Below are 21,843 nucleotides of genomic sequence, written 5' to 3' on the forward strand. Positions count from 1 at the left end.
GTTAGGATAATTAAGGTGGCAGGTTTAGAGAATTAAGTTAAGGTTAGGAAAGGAGTTAGGTGTAGCTAAAATGCTACAGTTGTCAACAATCGACATGTTGTGCAACTCAATCAGTTATTAAGTTAAGGTTAGGAAAGGAGTTAGGTTTAGATAAAATGCTACAGTTGTCAACAATCGACATGTTGTGCAACTCAATCAGTTATTAAGTTAAGGTTAGGAAAGGAGTTAGTTTTAGCTAAAATGCTAAAGTTGTCAACAATCGACATGTTGTGCAACTCAATCAGTCAGGCAAAACGGTATTGAGTGGCAACAAATATGCCCAATTAGCTGATTCGCTTTTCCATACATCCTGTTCTGTTCATCCGCCCACTTCTGTTGACACGCCCACTTCCAGACACTCCATATATATACAATTACCCATTTTTTAAATTTTAAATCAGCTATTGTTTTCTTGAAGGAGTAAAGTATGCGAACAGACAAAAAGTTTACGCTACTTATCCCTTTGTCTATAAAATGTCTTGCACAACTAGCTACATTTGTTTTTAATCACTTTATACATGTATTTTGTAAACGTCGTTTGCGTGACTGACTGATCTACAAATAACATGGAGTAGTTATTTATGATTTATGAATATTTATTTTTGTTGATCAGTCTGCCGGCAGTTGCCTGCAATGTCAACTGCTATGTCAATCAAGCCCTCTCATTTAATACAAGCGTTTTTTTTTAACACTTTCCCTCTCCTCTACTACCTTTAACGTGAGGCCAGAGAGGAAGGCTCAGACAGGACGCAGGAGTTGAGCAAATTTAATTGAGAAAAGGAAAGGCCACTGACTCTCGGTTGTTGGATCGACAATGTCCATAATGAACGTGCTCTTGTGTTATATATTTTTTTTTTCATCAAGCAATGCAGTATTAAATTGCACTTTATATTAATTAATTAATTAAACTTTAACTTGAAAACGTAAGGATAGCAAGACAAACTTAAAATAAAAAAGTCAACCAATGTTTGACGTCATAATCAGTTCTCTGAGACTTGATTATGATGTAATATGAACAGTGTCGGGACAACAACCCGAGTCAGGTATCTTCTTCACTGACTGTAGACTGGGAACATTATACAAGATTTAGGTAATATTTTCTAAATGTGATGTCCTTGGTTTTATCATATGCGCATGTTTAGCCTATTTTCCCATACTTTTATTAATTGTTTTCACCTCGCAAGATGCAAAGGAAAGTTGCCACGATTATTAATGAATCATTCAATAGAAAGGGGGGGAACTGTTGCTGACCAGATATTGCCACAGGGTGACGCGTAAAAAAGACGAGAGCTCCTAAGAGGCAGTCTTAACTCAAAATAAGAGGGTGTTTTGTAACTGTCTGTCTGGCCCGCGGACTCCTCCTCCACCTAACTGTCAGTAGCACGGTTCTGGTTGAGTCTCGTTTGCCTTGTGCTAGCAAATACTGTAGCAGATTTTTTTTGTGAAAGTGTTACGAAGAGCCAACGAAGGGGTTGGCTCTTTATACCCGGTCCTGTCTACCACTAAATTGTTGTTCGGAAATGTATAGGGCTGCTGGTTGCAATTAGCCAAGTTATCGTTCCATTTGAGAGAGGTTACATTTGACAGCTCGCCACCTGGGACAGGGAGCTTTGCCTCTGCCTTACCCATGATGGCGACCCAAGAAGCGGGTAAGTCTGGACAAAATATATCCGTTTGTTTACACCAAGTTTGTTTATGCATGTTTAATGGTACAAGCTAGTTACAGTAGCTATGCCGTGAACTCGTGACGTGCTGTAACTAACAGTTTGCAAGGCAGATTAATTACTTTTTTCTCATATGGGGATGATGCTGTTCGTGTCCGTGAGACGGCAGCTGAAGTGTCAGCATCTTGTTGATAAAACATAACGCGTATTGATGTTCACAACACGCACGAGTATCTCTTTGACACACAGACTTTTGAGAAACCGTTTCCAAGCTTCTAGGGGCACAGTCAACACATTTCCTATTATTTAGATGGCAATTATGTGATGTTTGCTTTCAAATGACTCAGCCGAGTTTTTTTCTCTCTCGGTCTCTTTCTCTCGCTGTGTGTTGTGGTCTATTTTTCTGTAGCCTGGCTGTGTGTATGGCAGTAGTCATGCTAACTCTGCCAGCAATGCCTCCATGACCTGCCCCTCCCTTAACAGGAACACAGAACGTTCAAACCCTAACTCTCCTCTCTGATGTTCTAGGAGGAACATCATCCAATTTACTAATGAGGATCAGCTTCAAGCTGTTACTGAAACACACGTGTCTTTGTTTATGTGTATTTTATACGGCTGTTCTCCTGTATGTGTGTCAGGTCTAATGATGCTCTTTTGTAGTGTGTGGACTGTATTTGTGTCCCCATGTAATTATAGGCTAGCATGCTACGAAAAAAGAAAATATTCAGACCCCTTTACTTTTTCCACATTTTGTTACGTTACAGTTTTATTTATTTTTTTAGAACTCAATCTACACACAATACCCCATAATGACAACGTTTTTAGACATTTTTGCAAATAAAGCATAATTTTATATAAGTATTCAGACCCTTTGCTATTAGGTGCATCCTGTTTCCATTGATCACCTTGATGTTTCTACAACTTGATTCGAGTCCACCTGAGCTAAATTCTATTGATTGGACATGATTTTGGAAAGGCACACATCTGTCTATATAAGGTCCTACAGTTGACAGTGCATGTCAGAGTAAAAACCAAGCCACGAGGTCGCAGGAATTATCCGTAGAGCTCCGAGACAGGATGTCGAGACACAGATCTGGGGAAGGGTACAAAAAATGTCTGCAGCATTGAAGGTCGCCAAGAACACAGTGGCCTCCATTATTCTTAAATTTAAGACTCTTCCTGGAGCTGGCCGCCCGGCCAAACTGAGCAATCGGGGGAGAAGGGCCTTGGTCAGGGAGGTGACCAAGAACCCGATGGTCACTCTGACAGAGCTACAGAATTCCTCTGTAGAGATGGGAGAATCTTCCAAAAGAACAACCTCCTCTGCAGCACTCCACCAATCAGGCCTTTATGGTAGAGTGGCAAAACATAAGCCACTCCTCAAAATACTCATGACAGCCTGCTTGGAGTTTGCCAAAAGGCACCCAAAGGACTCTGAGGCCATGAGAAACAAGATTATCTCGTTTGATGAAACCAAGATTGAACTCTTTGGCTGCATGCCAAGCGTCACGTCTGGAGGAAACCTGGCATCATCCCTACGGTGGCAACATCATGCTGTGGCTATGTTTTTCGGCGGCAGGGACTGGAGACCAGTCAGGATCGAGGGAAAGATGAATGGAGCGAAGTACAGAGATCCTTGATGAAAACCTGCTCCAGAGCGTTCAGGACCTCAGACTGGGGCAAAGGTTCACCTTCCAACAGGACAACGGCTCTAAGCACAAGGCCAAGACAACACAGGAGTGGCTTCGGGACAAGTCTCAATGTCCCTGAGTGGCCCAGCCAGAGCCCGGACTTGAACCCGATCAAACATCTCTGGAGAGACCTGAAAGTAGCTGTGCAGCAACGCTCCCCATCCAACCTGACAGAGCTTGAGAAGAATGGGAGAAACTCCCCAAATACAGGTGTGCCAAGCTTGCAGCGTCGTACCCAAGAAGACTCGAGGCTGTAATCACTGCCAAAGGTGCTTTAACAAAGTACTGAGAAAAGGGTCTGAATACTTATGTTAATAATAATTATGCAAATAATACATTTGAGAAATTCTAACTTGTTTTTGCTTCATCAATTTAATGAATTTATAGAATAAGGCTGTAATGTAACATAATGTGGTGGAAGAAGTTGTGGTCTAAATACTTTCCGAATGCACTGTAGATGAGAGGGGTTGATTAGATTGCAGGATCAGGTAAACAAAGAGGGGAGGAGAGCTTAGTGAAGGAGGGAACTGAAGGCTATTGTAATGAGAAGAGGATTGGGAAGCGGGATAAAGCGCTGAGACGGCAAGAGACGCCATTTTCAGTGGAATAGAGGATTTGAGAGAATTAGCCTATGGTACAATATGTTCAGTGATGCTAAAGCTTCTTTTCACACCAGATGAAGGTAATGTATTCCAGACTCCATTGCATAACAATGAGAATGCTATTAATGTAGGCTACTTTAACCTGGCTGGCTGGATATTTTTACCCAATCTCATGGTGTTGGCTCAATCCCATTTGATCACTTGACCTACATCAGTGTCTTTTTGTCTGTCAGTAACCATGGCAAAGAACAGACACTTCTCTATGCCCTAGCAACCTAAACTTGTTGTTAGTTGTTTACTGTAGTGTTGTTAAAGCTGCGGATAGTGTGGGCCATCTTCCTTTTTCTCAACTCTGTTGTCTGAATTTGCATATCACTCACATGTCTGACTTCCTGTCTCACCACACACCACATCCTGTTATACCTTATGCCATGCCTTTACCCTGTATTTTGGCTTCTCTGCAGTACTGCAGTACTCGAGCCACATGACTTGAGTCACAAATTTGATAACTTGAGACTTGAGTCCCGATTCTTGAGGCTCCAAGTCAACTTTGACTTGAGACTGACTTAATTATCTTGCCAGGTTTTGTCTCTGTGGATTGCTCTCCACGCAACCAGAGACCGTACCGTACTTGCAAAAAACAGATTGGGTAGTGAAACGCACGCACTGCTCTCTGATTGGAGCAGCAAACTCAATCAAAACAGGTCTGAGCTAGTGCAGTGAGACTTTTGTGTGAAGCTGAATGGAGAAAATTACATACAGTGCAAGTCAAAAGTTTGGACACCTACTCATTCAACAGTTTTAATTTCATTTGGACTATTTTCTACATTGTAGAATAATAGTTAATCAAATCAAATAATCAAATCACATGCGTCGAAAACAACATCTTACAGTGATGCTTACTTCCGAGCCCCTAACCAACAATGCAGTTTCAAAAAATACAGATAAGAATAAGAGGTAAAAGTAACAAGTAATTAAAGAGCAGCAGTGAAATAACAATAGCGAGACTATATACAGGGGTCACCGATACAGAGTCAAATTGTGGGGACACCGGTTATTTGAGGTAGTATGTACATGTAGGTAGAGTTATTAAAGTGACTATGCATAGATGACAAGAGAGAGTAGCAATGGTGTGGGGGGGAGGGAGTAGCCATTTGACTGGGTAGCCATTTGACTAGATGTTCAGGAATCTTATGGCTTGGGGGTAGAAGCTGTTTAGAAGCCTCTTGGACCTAGACTTGGCGCTCCGGTACCTCTTGCCGTGCGGTAGTAGAGAGAACAGTCTATGACTAGGGTGGCTGGAGTCTTTGACAATTTTTAGGGCCTTCCTCTGACACCACCTACCGCTGTAGAACCTTTTGAGGATCTGAGGACCCATGCCAAATCTTTTCAATCTACTGAGGGGGAATAGGTTTTGTTGTGCCCTCTTCACAACTATCTTGGTGTGCTTGGACCATGTTAGTTTGTTGGTGATGTGGACACCAAGGAACTTGAAGCTCTCATCCTGCTCCACTGCAGCCCCGTCGTTGAGAATGGGGCCGTGCTCGGTCCTCTTTTTCCTGTAGTCCACAACCATCTCCTTTGTCTTGATCACGTTGATGGAGATGTTGTTATCCTGGCACCACACGGCCAGGTCTCTGACCTCCCTATAGGGTGTCTCGTTGTTGTCGGTCATCGGCAAATTTAATGATGGTGTTGGAGTCGTGCCAGGCCGTGCAGTCATGAGTGAACAGGGAGTACAGGAGGGGACTGAGCACGCACCCCTGACGGGGCCCCTGTGTTGAGGATCAGCGTGGTGCATGTGTTGTTATCTACCCTTACCACCTGGGGGCGGCCCATTAGGAAGTCCAGGATCCAGTTGCATAGGGAGGTGTTTAATCCCAGGGTCCTTAGCTTATTGATGACCTTTGAGGGCACTATGGTGTTGAACACTGAGCTGTAGTCAATGAATAGCATTCTCACATAGGTGTCGCTTTGGTCCAGGTGGGAAAGGGCAGTGTGGAGTGCAATGGAGATTGCGTCATCTGTGGATCTGTTGGGGTGGTATGCAAATTTGAGTGGGTCTAGGGTTTCTGGGATGATGGTGTTGATGAGGGCCATGACCAGCCTTTCAAGGAACTTCATGGCTACAGATGTGAGTGCTACGGGTCAATAGTCGTTTAGGCAGGTTACCTTAGTGTTCTTGGGCATAGGGACTATGGTGGTCTGTTTAAAACATGTTGGTATTACAAACTCGGACAGGGAGAGGTTGAAAATGTCAGTGAAGACACTTGCCAGTTGGTCAGCGCATGCTTGGAGTACACGTCCTGGTAATCCATCGGGCCCTGTGGCCTTGTGAATGTTGACCTGTTTAAAGGTCTTACTTACGTCGGCTGCGGAGAGCTTTATCACACAGTCCTCCGTAACAGCTGGTGCTCTCATGCATGTTTCAGTGTTATTCACCTCGAAGCTAGCATAGAAGTAGTTTAGCTCGTCTGGTAAGCTCGTGTCGCTGGGAAGCTCTCGGCTGTGCTTCCCTTTGTAGTCTGTAATGGTTTGCAAGCCCTGCCACATCTGACGAGCGTCAGAGCCGGTGTTCGACTCGATCTTAGTCCTGTATTGACGCTTTGCCTGTTTGATGGTTCGTCGGCAAGCATAGCGGGATTTCTTATAAGCTTCCAGGTTAGAGTCCCGCTCCTTGAATGCGGCAGCTCTGGCCTTTAGCTCAGTGTGGATGCTGCTTGTAAACATTGGCTTCTGTTTGGGGTATGTACTGTGGGGATGACGTCATCGATGCACTTATTGATGAAGCCAATGACTGATGTGGTGTACTCCTCAATGCCATCGGAGGTATTCCAGAACATATTCCAGTCTGGGCTAGCAAAACAGTCCTGTAGCATAGCATCTGCTTCATCTGACCACTTTTTTTATTGATCTAGTCACGGGTGCTTCCTGCTTTTTTTGCTTGTAAGCAGGAATCGGGTGGATAGAATTTATGGCCAGATTTGCCAAATGAAGGCTTTGTATGTGTCTGTGTGTGGAGTATAGGTGGTCCAGAGTTCTTTTTCCTCTGATTGCACATTTAACGTGCTGATAGAAATTTGATAAAACAGATTTAACTTTCTCTGCATTAAAGTCCCTGGCTACTAGGCGCGCCGCTTCTCGGTGAGCGTTTTCTTGTTTGCTTATGACTGAATACAGCTCATTAATGTGGTCTTAGTGCCAGCCTCTGACTATGGTGGTATGTAAACAGCTACGAAAAATACAGATGGAGGTAGGTAGTGTGGTCTACAGTTTATCATGAGATAAACGTCAGGCGAGCAATAGACTTCCTTAGATATCGTGCACCAGCTGTTTGTTTTTTTTACAAAAATACATAGTCCGCCGCCCCTTGTCATACCAGACGCTGCTGTTCTATCCTGCCGGCACAACGTATAACCAGCCAGCTGTATGTCGTTCAGCCACGACTCTGAAGCATAAGATGTTACAGTTTTTAATATCCCGTTGGTAGTTTAATCTTCCGCGTAACTTGTCGATTGCACATTTGCAAGCAGAGTGGAGGAAGTGGAGGTTTATTGGATCGCCTGCGAATTCTCAGAAGGCACCTGGACCTTCGGCCCCTCTTTTTCCGCCTCCTCTTCACACAGATCATGGGTATCGGGGCCTGTTCCCGAGGAAGCAGTGTGTCCTTTGCGTCGGGCTCGTTAGAGTGGTGAAAGGAAAAAGAGGATTCTGCTAGTCCGTGGTGAGTAATCGCAGTCCTGATGTCCAGAAGTTTTTTCGGTCATAAGAGATGGTAGCGGCAACATTATGTACAAGATAAGTGACAACGCAAATAAGAAAAAACAAAAAAACACAATTGGCTGGGGGCACGTAAAACGTCTGCCATCTTCTCCAGCGCCATTTTAACCTGAAGACATCAAAACTATGAAATAACACATGGAATCATGTAGTAGCCAACAATTGTTAAACAAATCAAAATATATTTGAGATTCTTCAAAGTAGCCACCCTTTGCCTTGATGACAGTTTTGCACACTCTTGGCATTCTCTTAACCAGCTTCACCTGGAATGCATTTCCAACAGTCTTGAAGAAGTTCCCATTACTGACACCAGCAAAGCACCCCCACTCCATTACACCTCCTCCATGCTTCACGGTGGGAACCACACATGCTGAGATCATCCGTTCACCTACTGTGCGTCTCACAAAGACATGGCGGTTTGAACCAAAAATCTCAAATTGGGACTCAGCAGACCAAAGGACAGATTTCCTCTGGTTTAATGTCCATTGCTCGTCTTTCTTGGCCCAAGCAAGTATCTTCTTATCGTTGTCCTTTAGGAGTGGTTTCTTTGCAGCAATTTGACCATGAAGGAATGATTCATGCAATCTCCTCTGAACAGTTGATGTTGAGGTGTCTGTTACTTGAACTCTGAAGCATGTATTTGGGCTGCAATCTGAAGTGTAGTTAACTCTAATGAACTTATCCTCTGCAGCAGAGGTAACTGAAATTTTCCGAATTGACTGACCTTTGTCTTAAAGTAGTTTTTTTTTTGCTTATTTGAGCTGTTGAAGTCTATATCAAGATATTTTACCAAATAGGGCTATCTTCTGTATACCATACCTACCATGTCACAACACAACTGATTGGCTCAAACGCATTAAGAAGGGGAAAAAATCCACAAATTCACTTTTAACAAGGCACACCTGTTAATTGAAATGTTTGGGCACATTGTAGAATAATAGTGAAGACATCAACTGTGAAATAACACATATGGAATAGTAACCAAAAAAGTGTTATAAAATCTAAATATATTTTATATTTGGATTCTTCAAAGTAGCCACCATTTGCCTTGACAGCTTTGCACATTCGTGGCATTCTCTCAACCACCTTCATGAGGTGTAATGCATTTCAATTAACAGGTGTGCCTTGTTAAAATTACATTTGTGGAACTTCTTTCCTTAATGCATTTGAGCAAATCAGTTGGTTGTGACAAGGTATTGGTGGTATACAGAAGGTGACTCCAAACTTTTGACTGGTACTGTACATATGAGATGAGTAAAGCAGTATGTAAACATTTATTAAAGTAACTTGTGTTCTGTTAATAAAGTGTCCAGTGATTCCATGTCTATGTATATAGACCAGCAGCCTCTAAGGTGCAGGGTTGAGTAACCGGGTGGTAGCTGGCTAGTGATGGATATTTTACAGTCTGATGGCCTTGAGATAGAAGCTGTTTTTCAGTCCCAGCTTTGATGCACCTGTACTGACCTCTCCTTCTGCCAGTTAGCTAATGCTAATCCGTGCTAGCTCTGTTTGAAAGTTGAAGTTTGGGTGCATGAGAGAGCAGTGTGAGGTGCTGTAGATTAACTGGATTAGAGATTATACAGGAGAGCATCTGTCAGAGAGCCTCTCTCCTATCACCAGCTCTGGGCTACTGCTACCACCAGCTCTGGGCTACTGCTACCACCAGCTCTGGGCTACTGCTACCACCAGCTCTGGGCTAGCGCTATGCTACCTCTTGGGAACCTCAATTCCCTTTTTACTGTAACTTTACATCTTATCTTATCAACATATAAAAGCCTAATGACTGTTACAAAGTGTTATATTATTGATTTGCTGTGTGTGTGGGATTCCTCCTGTTAAAGCAGTTCGTATAACACAGTATCCTGTATGAGGTATTGTCTCTGTCTCTCTCTCTCTCTGTCAGACATGTCGCGGCGCAGTATGAGGCTGGTTTTAGGGGGATACTACCACCAGTCATCAGACGATGATGAGTCCTCCTCAGTTTCCTACAGGGAGAGCCCCGTGAGGTGTGTTTGTGTTTCATGTTGTACCGTATAGCCTAATACAGTAGACCTGACAAAGTTGCTTTAACAAAGCCCTTTCTCTCTCTCTCTCTCTCAGGGTTTTTACTAAGAGGAAGACAGGTGGTCGTAAAGTGGCGGCCTCTCGTACCTCCAGCCGGGCCAACAGCGTGGCTAGCACCGCTAGCAGCAAGGGTAGTACAGTGGAGCCACCCATCAATGCTGAGGACTACATTGGTACGGTTCACACCACTTCCTGCATCCACAGTCCTATTGACACTCACTCAGTTACTTTCATTGTCTAGGCCTATACTGTATACACTGTACAGTATAGCTTTGTATTGCAGCTGCCTCTTTGTCTATGGTTATAGTTAGCTATTATGGCTATTCAAAACTAACCATCTAACTCTCTCTCTTTGTTCCCGCACCCCCTGCCCTTCAGGCGTCTCAAGCTTGGTTCAGAGAAGGAAGACCTTCCAGGAACCTCTTGCCCCAGCTCCCAGCCTGAACCTGGCTCCCAGCCCCATGGGCTTCTCGTCCTGCCAGACCGGCCTGAACCAGGCTCCCAGCCCCAGGGGCTTCTCGTCCTGCCAGACCGGCCTGAACCAGGCCCAGAGCCAGAGCAGCGCCATGGACAGCTCTGGTTACTCCTCTTCAGAGGCAAGACGTTACAGAGGATACTCTGGGGACTCCTCCTTAAGCGAACAAAGGGCTAGCGCCAGCCAGAGATCTGGCACTAACAGGACAAGTGCTCGTGCCAATTGGAGTGAGTACTGTGTGTGTGTTAGCGTAGCATTAGCTGGTCTCTATGCTTGTAGCTTGTTTGTTAGCATTAGCTTTATCTCTCTCTCCTCCTGTAGCCCCTCCGTTTATCCCGGCCGATGTGGGGAAGGCCATTCTAATTGCCATCCTCCTCATCCTATTGACCTTCGGTGAGGGACATCACACTACAGAATCAGACAGTCTATAGTTCTATAGAACTTCCATGAAAAGAACCAACATCACTGTTACTTTATTGGTGCCAGCAGTACATTGTCCACAGAAGACATGCCTAACCATAGTACTTACTGACAATTTAAATAACAGAAGTACAACATTTAACATTACATTTAAGTCATTTAGCAGACGCTCTTATCCAGAGCAACACACACACACCCGTTGTTGACGAGCAAAAATGTTCAAAATGTTGTCTGTGTAGCCTGTCCTGTATGATAATGTGCTCCTTAGTGTATTCAAGTCTATTCTACCCCTTTCTGCTAGGCTGCTGGCTCCTTGCCCCCTTGGTATGGGCCACTCTGACTTCAGCCCTGAATGCTATCACTATGACCCTGAACCGACCTGTCATCACCCCAACTCCGCCACCTGTCTTCACTACGCCACCTGTCAAGGCTATGGTAGGATCTGATGGGACCACATACCCGGCAATAATCTCTCTTTCTCTTGATTTGGTAGGATGCTACATTGACGCACTGCATGTGTACTCCTGGATTGTACAGTTAAAAGCTTGTTTGTTGAAACTCTTTCTGCAGGATGGAGCTTCGGTATTGCATTCTGCTCTGGAAGCCAAGATGAACACCATCCTGGTAAGAGAGATAAAGAGAGAATGCACAAACTATACTGCATTTGGGTGTATTCATTTGGTTTAACTCACTTGTGTATGTGTTCTCTCACAGAGAGAATTTGAAATTCTTAAGAAGAAGGAACACCAGCAGAAATTTGTAACCGAGGTGAGTGCTCTATAGTGCAGTATTATGTGGAATAGGGTATCATAAGGTCCTATAACAGTCTAGTATGGAGAACAGGGTTTCAGTTATAGATGTCTGTAGTAGTGTGATAGGGAAGTCCTCTTATAGGGCTCTATAATAGTGCAGTATTTGGGAAATAGTGTTTTCTTTTTTTTATGTAATATATACACACACACACACAACCGTTGAAAAGTTTGGGGTCACTTAGAAATGTCCTTGTTTTTGAAAGAAAAGCAAAAAAAATAGTCCATTAAAATAACATCAAATTGATCAGAAATATAGTGTAGACATTGTTAATGTTGTAAATGACTATTGTAGCTGGAAACGGCTGATTTTTAATGGAATATCTACATAGGCCCATTATCGGCAACCATCACTTCTGTGTGCCAATGACACGATGTGTTAGCTGTTAGCAGTTGTTATTCTTCAATAACACAAACCCCAAAGCAAATCGGGGAGAAAAATGTATTTATTTGAAAAGGACAAATCATAGATGCTATGCTGGGAGGTAGATGTTCATTCCCCCTGTTGTCCTCAGCTTTTCTCCACAGAACAAATAACAGGATGTCATTTATAACCCCCCAACCTAGCTTGGGGTTGACCAATCAGAAGTCCTTGTAGTACAACTGGGCCAATGGCCATATAACAAGTATCCTGCTCCAGACTCAATGTACAGAACGTAGCTCTGAGTTCAGGACTGACATTCCACAGATTCTAAACAGCTGTTGAACTGAAAACCAACTCCTATTTACATTGACAATTCCCTATTGACCATAGTACTCCATTTAGTTTAGTACGCTCGTCCTCATCCTCTGTGTTGTGTGTTTATCTTCAAAATATTCTTGTATAGCTAATCTAAGTTTATCATTTTAAAATGCTAATTGATCATTAGAAAACCATTTTGCATGTATGTTAGCACAGTTAAACTGTAGTACTGATTTAAAGAATCAATAAAACTGGCCTTCTGTAGACTAGTTGAGTATCTGGAGCATCAGCATTTGTGGCTTCGATTACAGGCTCAAAATGGCCAGAAACAAAGAACTAACTTCTGAAATTCGTCAGTCTATTCTTGTTCTGAGAAATTAAGGCTATTCCATTTGTGAAATTGCCAAGAAACTGAAGATCTCGCACAACGCCTGAGTACTACTCCCTTCACAGAACGGTGCAAACTGGCTCTAACCAGAATAGAAAGGGGAGTGGGAGGCCCCGATGCACAACTGAGCAAGAGGACGAGTACATTAGTGTCTAGTTTGAGAAACGGACGCCTCACAAGTCCTCAACTGGCAGCTCCATTAAATAGTACCTGCAAAACACCCGTCTCAACATCAACAGTGAAGCAGCTACCCCAGGATGCTGGCCTTCTAGGAGGAGGTGTGATGGTGTGGGGGTGATTTGCTGGTGACACTGTCTGTGATTTATTTAGAATTCAAAGCACACATAACCAGCATGGCTACCACAGCATTCTGCAGCGATACGCCATCCCATCTGGTTTGCGCTTAGTGGGACTATCATTTATTTTTCAACAGGACAATGACCCGACACACCTCCAGGCTGTGTAAGGGATATTTGACCAACAAGGAGAGTGATGGAGTGGTGCATCAGATGAATTGGCCTCCACAATCACCCGCCCTCAACCCAATTGAGATTGTTTGGGATGAGTTGGACCGCAGAGTGAAGGAAAAGCAGCCAATTTTTTACAATTTTATTTTACCTTTATTTAACTAGGCTAGTCAGTTAAGAGCAAATTCTTATTTACAATGACGGCCAAACCCGGACGACGCTGAGTTAATTGTGCGCCTCCCTATAGGACTCCCAATCATGGCTGGGTGTGATTCAGCCTGGATTCAAACCAGGGACTATAGTGACGCCTCTTGCACTGAGATGCAGTGCCTTAGATCGCTGCGCCACTCGGGAGCGCAGCATATGTGGCAACTCCTTCAAAACTGTTGGAAAAGTATTCCAGGGGAAGCTGGTTGAGAGAATGCCAAGAGAAGAGTCCAGGCAAAGGGTTTCTACTTTGAAGAATCTAAATGTAAAACATATTTTGATTTCTTTAACACTTATTTTTGGTAACTACATGATTCCATGTGTTATTTCATAGTTTTGATGTCTTCACTATTATTCTACAATATAGAAAATAGTAAAAATAAAGAAAAACACTGGACTGAGTAGGCGTGTCAATTTTTTGACTGGTACTGTATATATGTATGTTTTATCTATAGAATTGTTGTATATTTACGTATATGTTTGAGATGTTGTGCTCGTCTATCCCAACAGATGGTAGAGAGACTGCAGACAGACTTGGCAGACGTGAGAACAGACATGAGGGACGTGAGAGTGAGAGTGGACAGGTGAGTGTGTGTCCGGCCCCAATCCAGAACCTGCCCCCTAGCCCCTACCTCCTAGCATCTACCTCCTGTCCTTAGCCCTGTCTCCTGTCTCATGCTCCCTAGGCACTTGGGAAGATTTGAAAGGAGTGAAAACATACTCCCATACTTTTTCTGTTAACCAATCTAATGTCCAAACCTTGTTTGCAAAAAACTTTGGATTTAAGATTTCCTCTCTATGTTTCTTCATAGGTTTTGGCCTTTCTAGGGAGTTTTTCCTAGCCAACGTGCTTCAACACCTGCATTGCTTGCTGTTTGGGGTTTTAGGCTGGGTTTCTCTACAGCACTTTGAGATATCAGCTGATGTACAAAGGGCTATATAAATACATTTGACATTTGATTTGATTTGAAGACCATCTTGACTTAGCCTTTAAAAATGTTTTGAGTTTGCTGTCTCAGGGGGTTGAAGATAAATAAATATCTGTTTCTCAATTAAGTTCTATTTTTTTCTATTGTAGTGTGAATCCACTGGATTGGGAGCATCGTTTGAGCGAGCAGACAGCCTGCTTCATCAGTCAGGTGGGCGAGCTGAAGGACCAACACACACACGTCAAGCAGCGAGTCGCTGCCCTGGAGGACCAGAGTGCCACGGTAATGTACAAAACACGCAAACTCAAGTCAAATTTGTAGCACTGAACTTTTGCACTTAAAGTGGTTCTGCATAAGAGATGGTGCTAAATAACTCAAATGTGAATGGTGGAGTCCAAAATGGCACCCAATTCCCTACATAGTGCACTACATTTCCCATTTTAGTCATTTAGCAGACGCTCTCCTCCAGAGCGACTTACAATTACTTTTGACCAGAGCCCTATGGTAGTGCACTATATAGAGAATGGGGTGCTGTTTGGGACACAATAATTGATGAGCCATTGAGCCTTCCTAACCTAATGGATGTGGTCTCTCTGTGTTGTGTAGCTGGGGAAGCAGGTCTACTCTGTTCAGAACCAGCCTCCTCCAGCTCCCAACACCAACACACACCTGACCCCTGAGCTCGAAGAGGCCATGGCCAAATGGCTGCATGAGAATGTGCCCCAGAATGAGCCACGGATGGTGAAAGAGGTTGTGAAGAATTGCAGTCCCCTATTGGCTGACAGGATGCCAGACTTTGCCTTGGAGTCCCAAGGTGCCAGTGTTGTGAGCACACGGTGTTCCGAGACGTACCGTACCCGCTCGGCATGCGTGTCCTTCCTGGGTGTACCCCTCTGGTACCCCTCTGAGAACCCCCGCACTGTTATCCAGGGTCAGGCGGTGCAAGCTGGGAAGTGCTGGGCGTTCTACGGAGCGCAGGGCACCCTGGTCATCGCCCTATCTCATCCTGCCCACATCACCCACGTCACACTGGAGCACCTCCCGGTCTCCAACGCGCCCACCGGACGCATCGACAGCGCGCCCAAGGCCTTCTCTGTCTACGTGAGTCATCTGTGACCTCTAGCCCTTCCCTGACACTCTAGTCAGTGCACAACTTTTTCCCAGAGCCACATCTACATAATCTACTGTTGAAGATTTCCTTCAGAGATGTTTAGAGCAGTATGGTGAATATCTTTAACGCTGATGACTCATTTCTGTCTTTTAAAATCGGTCTCATCGCTTTCTCTCTCTGTGCAGGGTATGTCCACTGAGACAGAAGACGGCACCTGGCTTGGAACCTTCACTTATGACCAGCACGGAGGGGCAATCCAGACCTTCCAACTGCCTGTGAGTCCCATCCATTTAAACTTTGCCTCGGTTGTACTCATTAGTACACACCGTTTCAAAATGAAGCAAAACATAGCTACTGTTAGCTACTGTTGACCCTAATGCAGTATCCATACAGTCATCAGTTGCGTTGCTTGTTCTAACCCTTTACCCTTCCTGTTCTCTATGTCAGAATCCTACCAGGGCCATCTATTATTTTGTGGAGCTGCGCGTTCTGAGTAACTGGGGTCACCTGGAGTACACATGCGTGTACCGCTTCCGTGTGCACGGACACATGGCCTCCTCCTCCAAATGAGACGTTCATCGTCCACCTCAACCGCAGACCTCCGAGGCTTCGCTTTCATATCAGACCAACGTTCTTTTTGCATCTCAACATTATGACGGACCATTCTAAATAAATGTCTTTATTTGGCGTAATCAGGATGGCTTCCTAAACTGGCTTCTGCCGGGTGTGAGGTCAGAGGTCTGCAAGGTTTTGTTACAATTTGCAGTTTCATTTCTGGCAGAGGTATTGACCTGGCTAATAGGAGTGTGGGGATGGGTTTTTGAGAGTTTCAAATTGAACTGTTTGTGTGTGTGTGTGTGTGTGCTTTTGAGCATTGATTATTTGTTTGCATTTTAACGCCCGGCCACAGCGGACAAAGATTTCAGATTGTACTTTGAATGTGTGTTTGACAATCCCTCCTGGGTTACTGGGCTCTTATTTTGTTTAATTTCATCTGTCTTAAAATGATATACAAAGGTTTAATTATGGTTAAAAAGAACGTTGTTGGATGTATATATTGCAAGAATCAAGATGTATTGTTCATTATTTTATTAGTCTGATAAGAATAGGATGTACTATGTTTGTAAATGATTTTTCCGTTGGCCTGAATGGTTAAGTCTCGACCCACCTTGCCAATAGGCTTCCTATTACAGGATGAACTATATGATTGTAGATGCTTTCTACTTTGCATTTGGTAATCTACTGGTGTTTCAATGTCCTTTATAATAATAGAGACTAGAGAGAAATAGACAGGAGCACACTGAGGTTGCAACGTATTATCTTTCACATTTAAAAAAAATATTTTTCCTTTTTTCCCAATTTCATGGTATCTAATTGGTAGTTACCGTCTTGTCTCATCGCTGCATCTCCCGTATGGGTGAGGGTCGAGAGCCGCGCGTCTTCCGAAACACAACCCAACTGCTTCTTGACACAATGCCCACTAAACCCAGAAGCCAGCCGCACCAATGTGTCGGAGGAAACGCCATACACCTGGCGACCGTGTCAGCGTGCACTGGCGCCTGGCCCGCGACAGGAGTCGCTAGTGCGCGATGGGACAAGGACATCCCTGCCGGCCAAACCCTTTCCTAATCCGGATGACGCTGGGCCAATTGTGTGCCGCTCCATGGGTCTTCCAGTCGGGCTGGCTGCGACAGAGCCTGGACTCTAACCTAGAATCTCTAGTGGCACAGCTAGCACTGCAATGCAGTGCCTTAGACCACTGCCACTCGGGAGGCCTGGAACGTATTGTCTGAATTCAAAAATACAGCTTAGTTTACATGACTTGCAGCATTTATTTTGTCTTAATTTGTATTTTTACCAATTTTGATCAGTTTAATAGTAAATACATAATTGCTCTTACCAATTTTACTGCAATACTTGAATAACTTTCACCTTAAAGCAATGCGTCCATTGCAATGATGTCTAAATGTCAGGCTTTTCTACATCTAAACATTTGTAAATAGCAAAAAAGTTACCTTGTACTTGCTAGTGAAAATAATCAGGAACTTTTTTTATTTCATGTTTTAAATCATTATGTTTACAATTACAGTATTATGTGCAGCAGTGGTAGCTATAGACTAACAAACGACTGATCACAAAAATAACCTATACAGTATGAATGGCTCTCAATAGCATTTTATTTCGGTATTGTGTTTTTCTGATGTTACGGCAGTGAAACATCATACTTAACGCTCGGTCAATTTGAAGTTTGTCCAAATAAAACAGAATATAAGTAAATAATTTCCCCATAGGAATGTAGTTCAATACCTGAAATGACTGGCTATGTATCCACCTCATTTTCAAATGCTTTTAAAACACGGAAACCATATGCGGAAACTATGGTTACAACTTCCTCATAATTCATATATACAGTACCAGTCAAAGGTTTGGAGACACCTACTCATTGAAGTCTTTTTATTTGTACTATTTTCTACGTTGTGGAATAATAGTGAAGACATCAAAACTATGAAATAACACATGGAATCATGCCGTAACCAAAAAAGTGATAAACATATCAAAAATATATTTGAGTTTCTTCAAAGTAGCCACTCTTTGCCTTGATGACAGCTTTGCACACTCTTGGCATTCTCTCAACCAGCTTCACCTGGAATGCTTTTCCAACAGTCTTCTAGGAGTTCCCACATATGCTGAGCTCTTGTTGGCTGCTTTTCCTTCACTTGGAGCGGCAGGTATTAATAGTGTTTCATATCTCCTCAGACTAATATTATTCTGTTGGTCCTGTGGGTACCTTTGCCACTGTTCCACCCCTTGTGTGTTGCGCTGTCATGGTGTATTTGTATTTAGTGGTTGGAGCATTGGGCTAGTAACCGAAAGTTGCGCAATCGAATCCCCGGCTGACAAGGTAAAAATCTGGCATTCTGCCCACTGTTCCTAGGCCGTCATTGTAAATAAGAATTTGTTCTTAACTGACTTGCCTAGTTAAATAAATGTTTTTTTTAAAACAAGAAAAACATCCCAAACCATCTCAATTGGGTTGAGGTCGGGTGATTGTGGAGGCCAAGTCATCTGATGCAGCACTCCATCACTCTCCTTGATCAAATAGCCCTTACACAGCCTGAAGGTGTGTTGGGTCATTGTTCTGTTAAAAAACAAATGATTCTCCCACTAAGCGCAAACCAGATGGGATGGCGTATCGCTGCAGAATGCTGGGGTAGCCATGCTGGTTAAGTGTGTCTTGAATTCTAAATAAATCACAGATCTTGTCACCAGTAAAGTACCCCCACACCATCACACCTCCTCCATACAGATCATACGTTCACCTACTCTGCGTCTCACACAGTGGTTAGAACCAAAAATCACAAATTTGGACTCATCAGACCAAAGGAACAGATTTACACCGGTCTAATGTCAATTGCTTGTGTTTCTTGGCCCAAACAAGTCTCTTCTTCTTATTGGTGTCCTTTACTAGTTGTTTCTTTGCAGCAATTTGACCATGAAGGCCTGATTCACGCAGTCTGCTCTGAACAGTTGATGTTGAGATTTGTCTGTTACTTGAACTCTGTGAAGCATTTATTTGGGCTAAAATTTCTGAGGCTGGTAACTCTAATGAACTTCTCTGCAGCAGGTAACTCTGGGTCTTTCCTGGTGCGGTCCTCTTGAGAGCCAGTTTCATCATAGCGTTTGATGGTTTTTGCACCTGCACTGGAAGAAACTTTCAGAGTTCTTAATGTTCCATATTGACTAACCTTCATGTCTTTAAAGTAATGATGGACTGTCGTTTCTCTTTGCTTATTTTAGCTGTTCTTGCCATAATATGGACTTGGTATTTTGGCAAATAGGGCTATGTTCTGTATACCATCCCTACCTGGTCACAATACAACCGATTGGCTCAAACACATTAAGAAGGAAAGAAATTCCACAAATTAACTTTTAATGCACACCTGTTAATTGAAATGCATTCCAGGTGACTACCTCATGAAGCTGGTTGAGATAATTCCAAGAGTGTGCAAAGCTGTCATCAAGGCAAAGGGTGGCTACTTTGAAGAATCTCAAATATAAAATATATTTTGACTTGTTTAACACTGTTTTGGTTACTACATGATTCCATATGTGTTATTTCATAGTTGTGATGTCTTCACTATTATTCTACAGTGTAGAAAGTAGTAACAATGAAGAAACCCTGGAATGTGGTGTTTCCAAACTTTTGCTTGGGACATATATACATTTATATACTGACTGTATGACATATACTCTGAAATTGAACGTACATATTTTTTGTTGTTACTTTTCTGCAATAGTGCTATTTGACAGAGTGGCATTTTGACAGGTACATATCAGATGTTTAGAATTGGGACATACTGTACTTAACCAAGTGTGTGTTATATTGGCACGAAATGGGATAAAACATTTTCAAACAGGAAGGTAGTACCTGAAGTTGTTTAACAATTCAGAATTGTTTTGTGTTGCAAAATTGTTGCTACATTGTACCCAACTGAATACGGCACAGGTGAACATAATGCTCATGATATTGGTTTGTATTTATTTAACCATGTGCATATCAAACATAATTGAATGAAGGACATTGTGTTTATTTATGAGTTTTTCAAATTCTCAGTGGTATATGATATTTATTTGCTATGGATCAGGTCATTGATAATGCATCAATATTGTACCATGTAATTAATGTAGGGTAATGTAAAATGACTGCAGAAGTCTTTCCTTGGACTGTTAAATCCAAATCCAGGCACTCGTGTGGTTTGAAAGTTTAAAAATGATTATTATTATTAAAATTGTATCCGCTTACTGTGTCTGATACAAAATGGAGGAGATGCAGTTGTATAGCCTTGACTCACTTTGTATCAGACACCCTGATGAAGGCCTAAGCCGATGCGCATTAGTGTATTTTAATAATGTTGTATCCCATTAATGAAAGGCTTCCTAAAGTTCAAACCCACCAGGTTCCTTGACTTTGATTGTTTATGCCACTTATCACTTATTTGATGTTATAATTTTCCCATATGCTTTTCAATTCCTATTCCCCTCAAAGAGCACCTGTGGTTTTGTAATACCTGAAGCGCTTCTGCTCTGTTTGTTTTTTAAGGTGTTATAGACATTGGAGTGACAAATAAAACTTCTCAACCCTGTTGCTTTTATCAACTGATTATTTTAACTCAAATTGCTCAGCAATGCTTTAAAGTAAAGCTACAGTGGCTTCAGAAAGTAGTCCTACCTCTTGCCTTATTCAACATTTTGTTGTGTTACAGCCTGAATTCAAAATGGATTCAAATAAGTTTCACCCATTTACCCACAATACCCCATATTGACCAAGTGAAAACTTGTTTTTATGATTTTTTGCATATGTCTCATTTACAGAAGTATAAGAATATTTTGAAGATAAATACACAACGCAGAGACAGAGAATGAGAGGTCAAGGACAGAGAATGAGAGGTCAAGAAACAGAGAACGAGAGGTCAAGAGACAGAGAACGAGAGGTCAAGAGACAGAGAACGAGAGGTCAAGAGACCGAGAACGAGAGGTCAAGAGACAGAGACAGAGAACGAGAGGTCAAGAGACAGAGAACGAGAGGTCAAGAGTACTAAAAGTCAATAGAGTAGTAACGTTCAATAGGGAATTATCAATGGAAATAGTTGGTTTTCAGTTCAATTTTCTTTTAGGAATGTCAGTCCTGAACTCATAGCTACATGTGGCACGCTCTCATTGGTCCAACCTGAAATAGGATACTTGTTATTTGGTCATTGGCACAGTTTATTGCAAGGAATTCTAATTGTCAACCACAGGCTAGGGATTGGTTATAAAGTACATCCTGTCCCTTTGTTTTGTGGAGAGAATCACAGGGGACAGGGGTGCATGAACATCAACCATCAACCTCCCTGCATGATTTGTTCTCTCTGAATAAACCTATTATATGTGAGCTTTTCTGACAGCTGGTGCTTAAAGCTAGTGAGGGAGATAAGTATTTCCAGTTTCAGAGATTTTCTGCAGTTCGTTCCAGTCATTGGCAGCAGAGAACTGGAAGGAAAGGTGGCCGAAGGAGGAATTGGCTTTGGGGGTGACCAGTGAAATATACCTGCTGGAGCGCATGCTGCAGGTGGGTGCTGCTATGGTGACCAGTGAGTTGAGATAAGGCGGGGCTTTACCTAGCAACGACTTAAAGATGACCAGGAGCCAGTGGGTTTGGCAACGGATGTGAAGCGAGGGCCAGCCAACGAGAGCATACAGGTCGCAGTGGTGGGTAGTATATGGGGCTTTGGTGACAGAACGGATGGCACTGTGATATACTGCATGCAATCTGCTGAGTAGAGTGTTGGAGGTTATTTTGTAAATGACATCGCTGAAGTCGAGGATCGGTAGCAGAGTCAGTTTTACTAGGGCAAGTTTGGCGGCGTGAGTGAAGGAGGCTTTGTTGCAAAATAGAAAGCCGACTCTAGATTTGATTTTAGATTGAAGATGTTTGATATGATTCTGGAAGGAGAGTTTACAGTCTAGCCAGACTC

General features: G+C 42.9%; 1 protein-coding gene across 1 annotated transcript; it reads left to right on the top strand.

The window, feature by feature from the left end:
* Nucleotides 1-1,364: 1,364 nt before the first annotated feature.
* On the top strand, nt 1,365-20,472 carry LOC115109073 (SUN domain-containing protein 2-like). Its single transcript, XM_029633650.2, has 13 exons — nt 1,365-1,688; nt 9,680-9,782; nt 9,877-10,013; nt 10,219-10,542; nt 10,637-10,708; nt 11,037-11,170; nt 11,306-11,359; nt 11,450-11,503; nt 13,799-13,872; nt 14,367-14,499; nt 14,824-15,318; nt 15,514-15,603; nt 15,776-20,472. Exons 1-13 carry the CDS (start codon nt 1,667-1,669, stop codon nt 15,896-15,898), a joined length of 1,815 nt encoding a protein of 604 aa, XP_029489510.1. The 5' UTR covers nt 1,365-1,666; the 3' UTR covers nt 15,899-20,472.
* Nucleotides 20,473-21,843: the final 1,371 nt, after the last annotated feature.

The sequence above is a fragment of the Oncorhynchus nerka genome, linkage group LG25 (genome assembly GCF_034236695.1).
Source record: "Oncorhynchus nerka isolate Pitt River linkage group LG25, Oner_Uvic_2.0, whole genome shotgun sequence".
Lineage (NCBI taxonomy): Eukaryota > Metazoa > Chordata > Actinopteri > Salmoniformes > Salmonidae > Oncorhynchus > Oncorhynchus nerka.

Bases quoted from the DNA above. Each gene is read 5' to 3' on its own strand.
- LOC115109073 (XM_029633650.2), top strand. From the start codon at position 1,667: ATGATGGCGACCCAAGAAGCGG. The intron at 11,360-11,449 runs GTAAGAGAGATA...GTTCTCTCACAG, and splicing joins CCAAGATGAACACCATCCTG to AGAGAATTTGAAATTCTTAA. The intron at 15,319-15,513 runs GTGAGTCATCTG...CTCTCTGTGCAG, and splicing joins CCAAGGCCTTCTCTGTCTAC to GGTATGTCCACTGAGACAGA.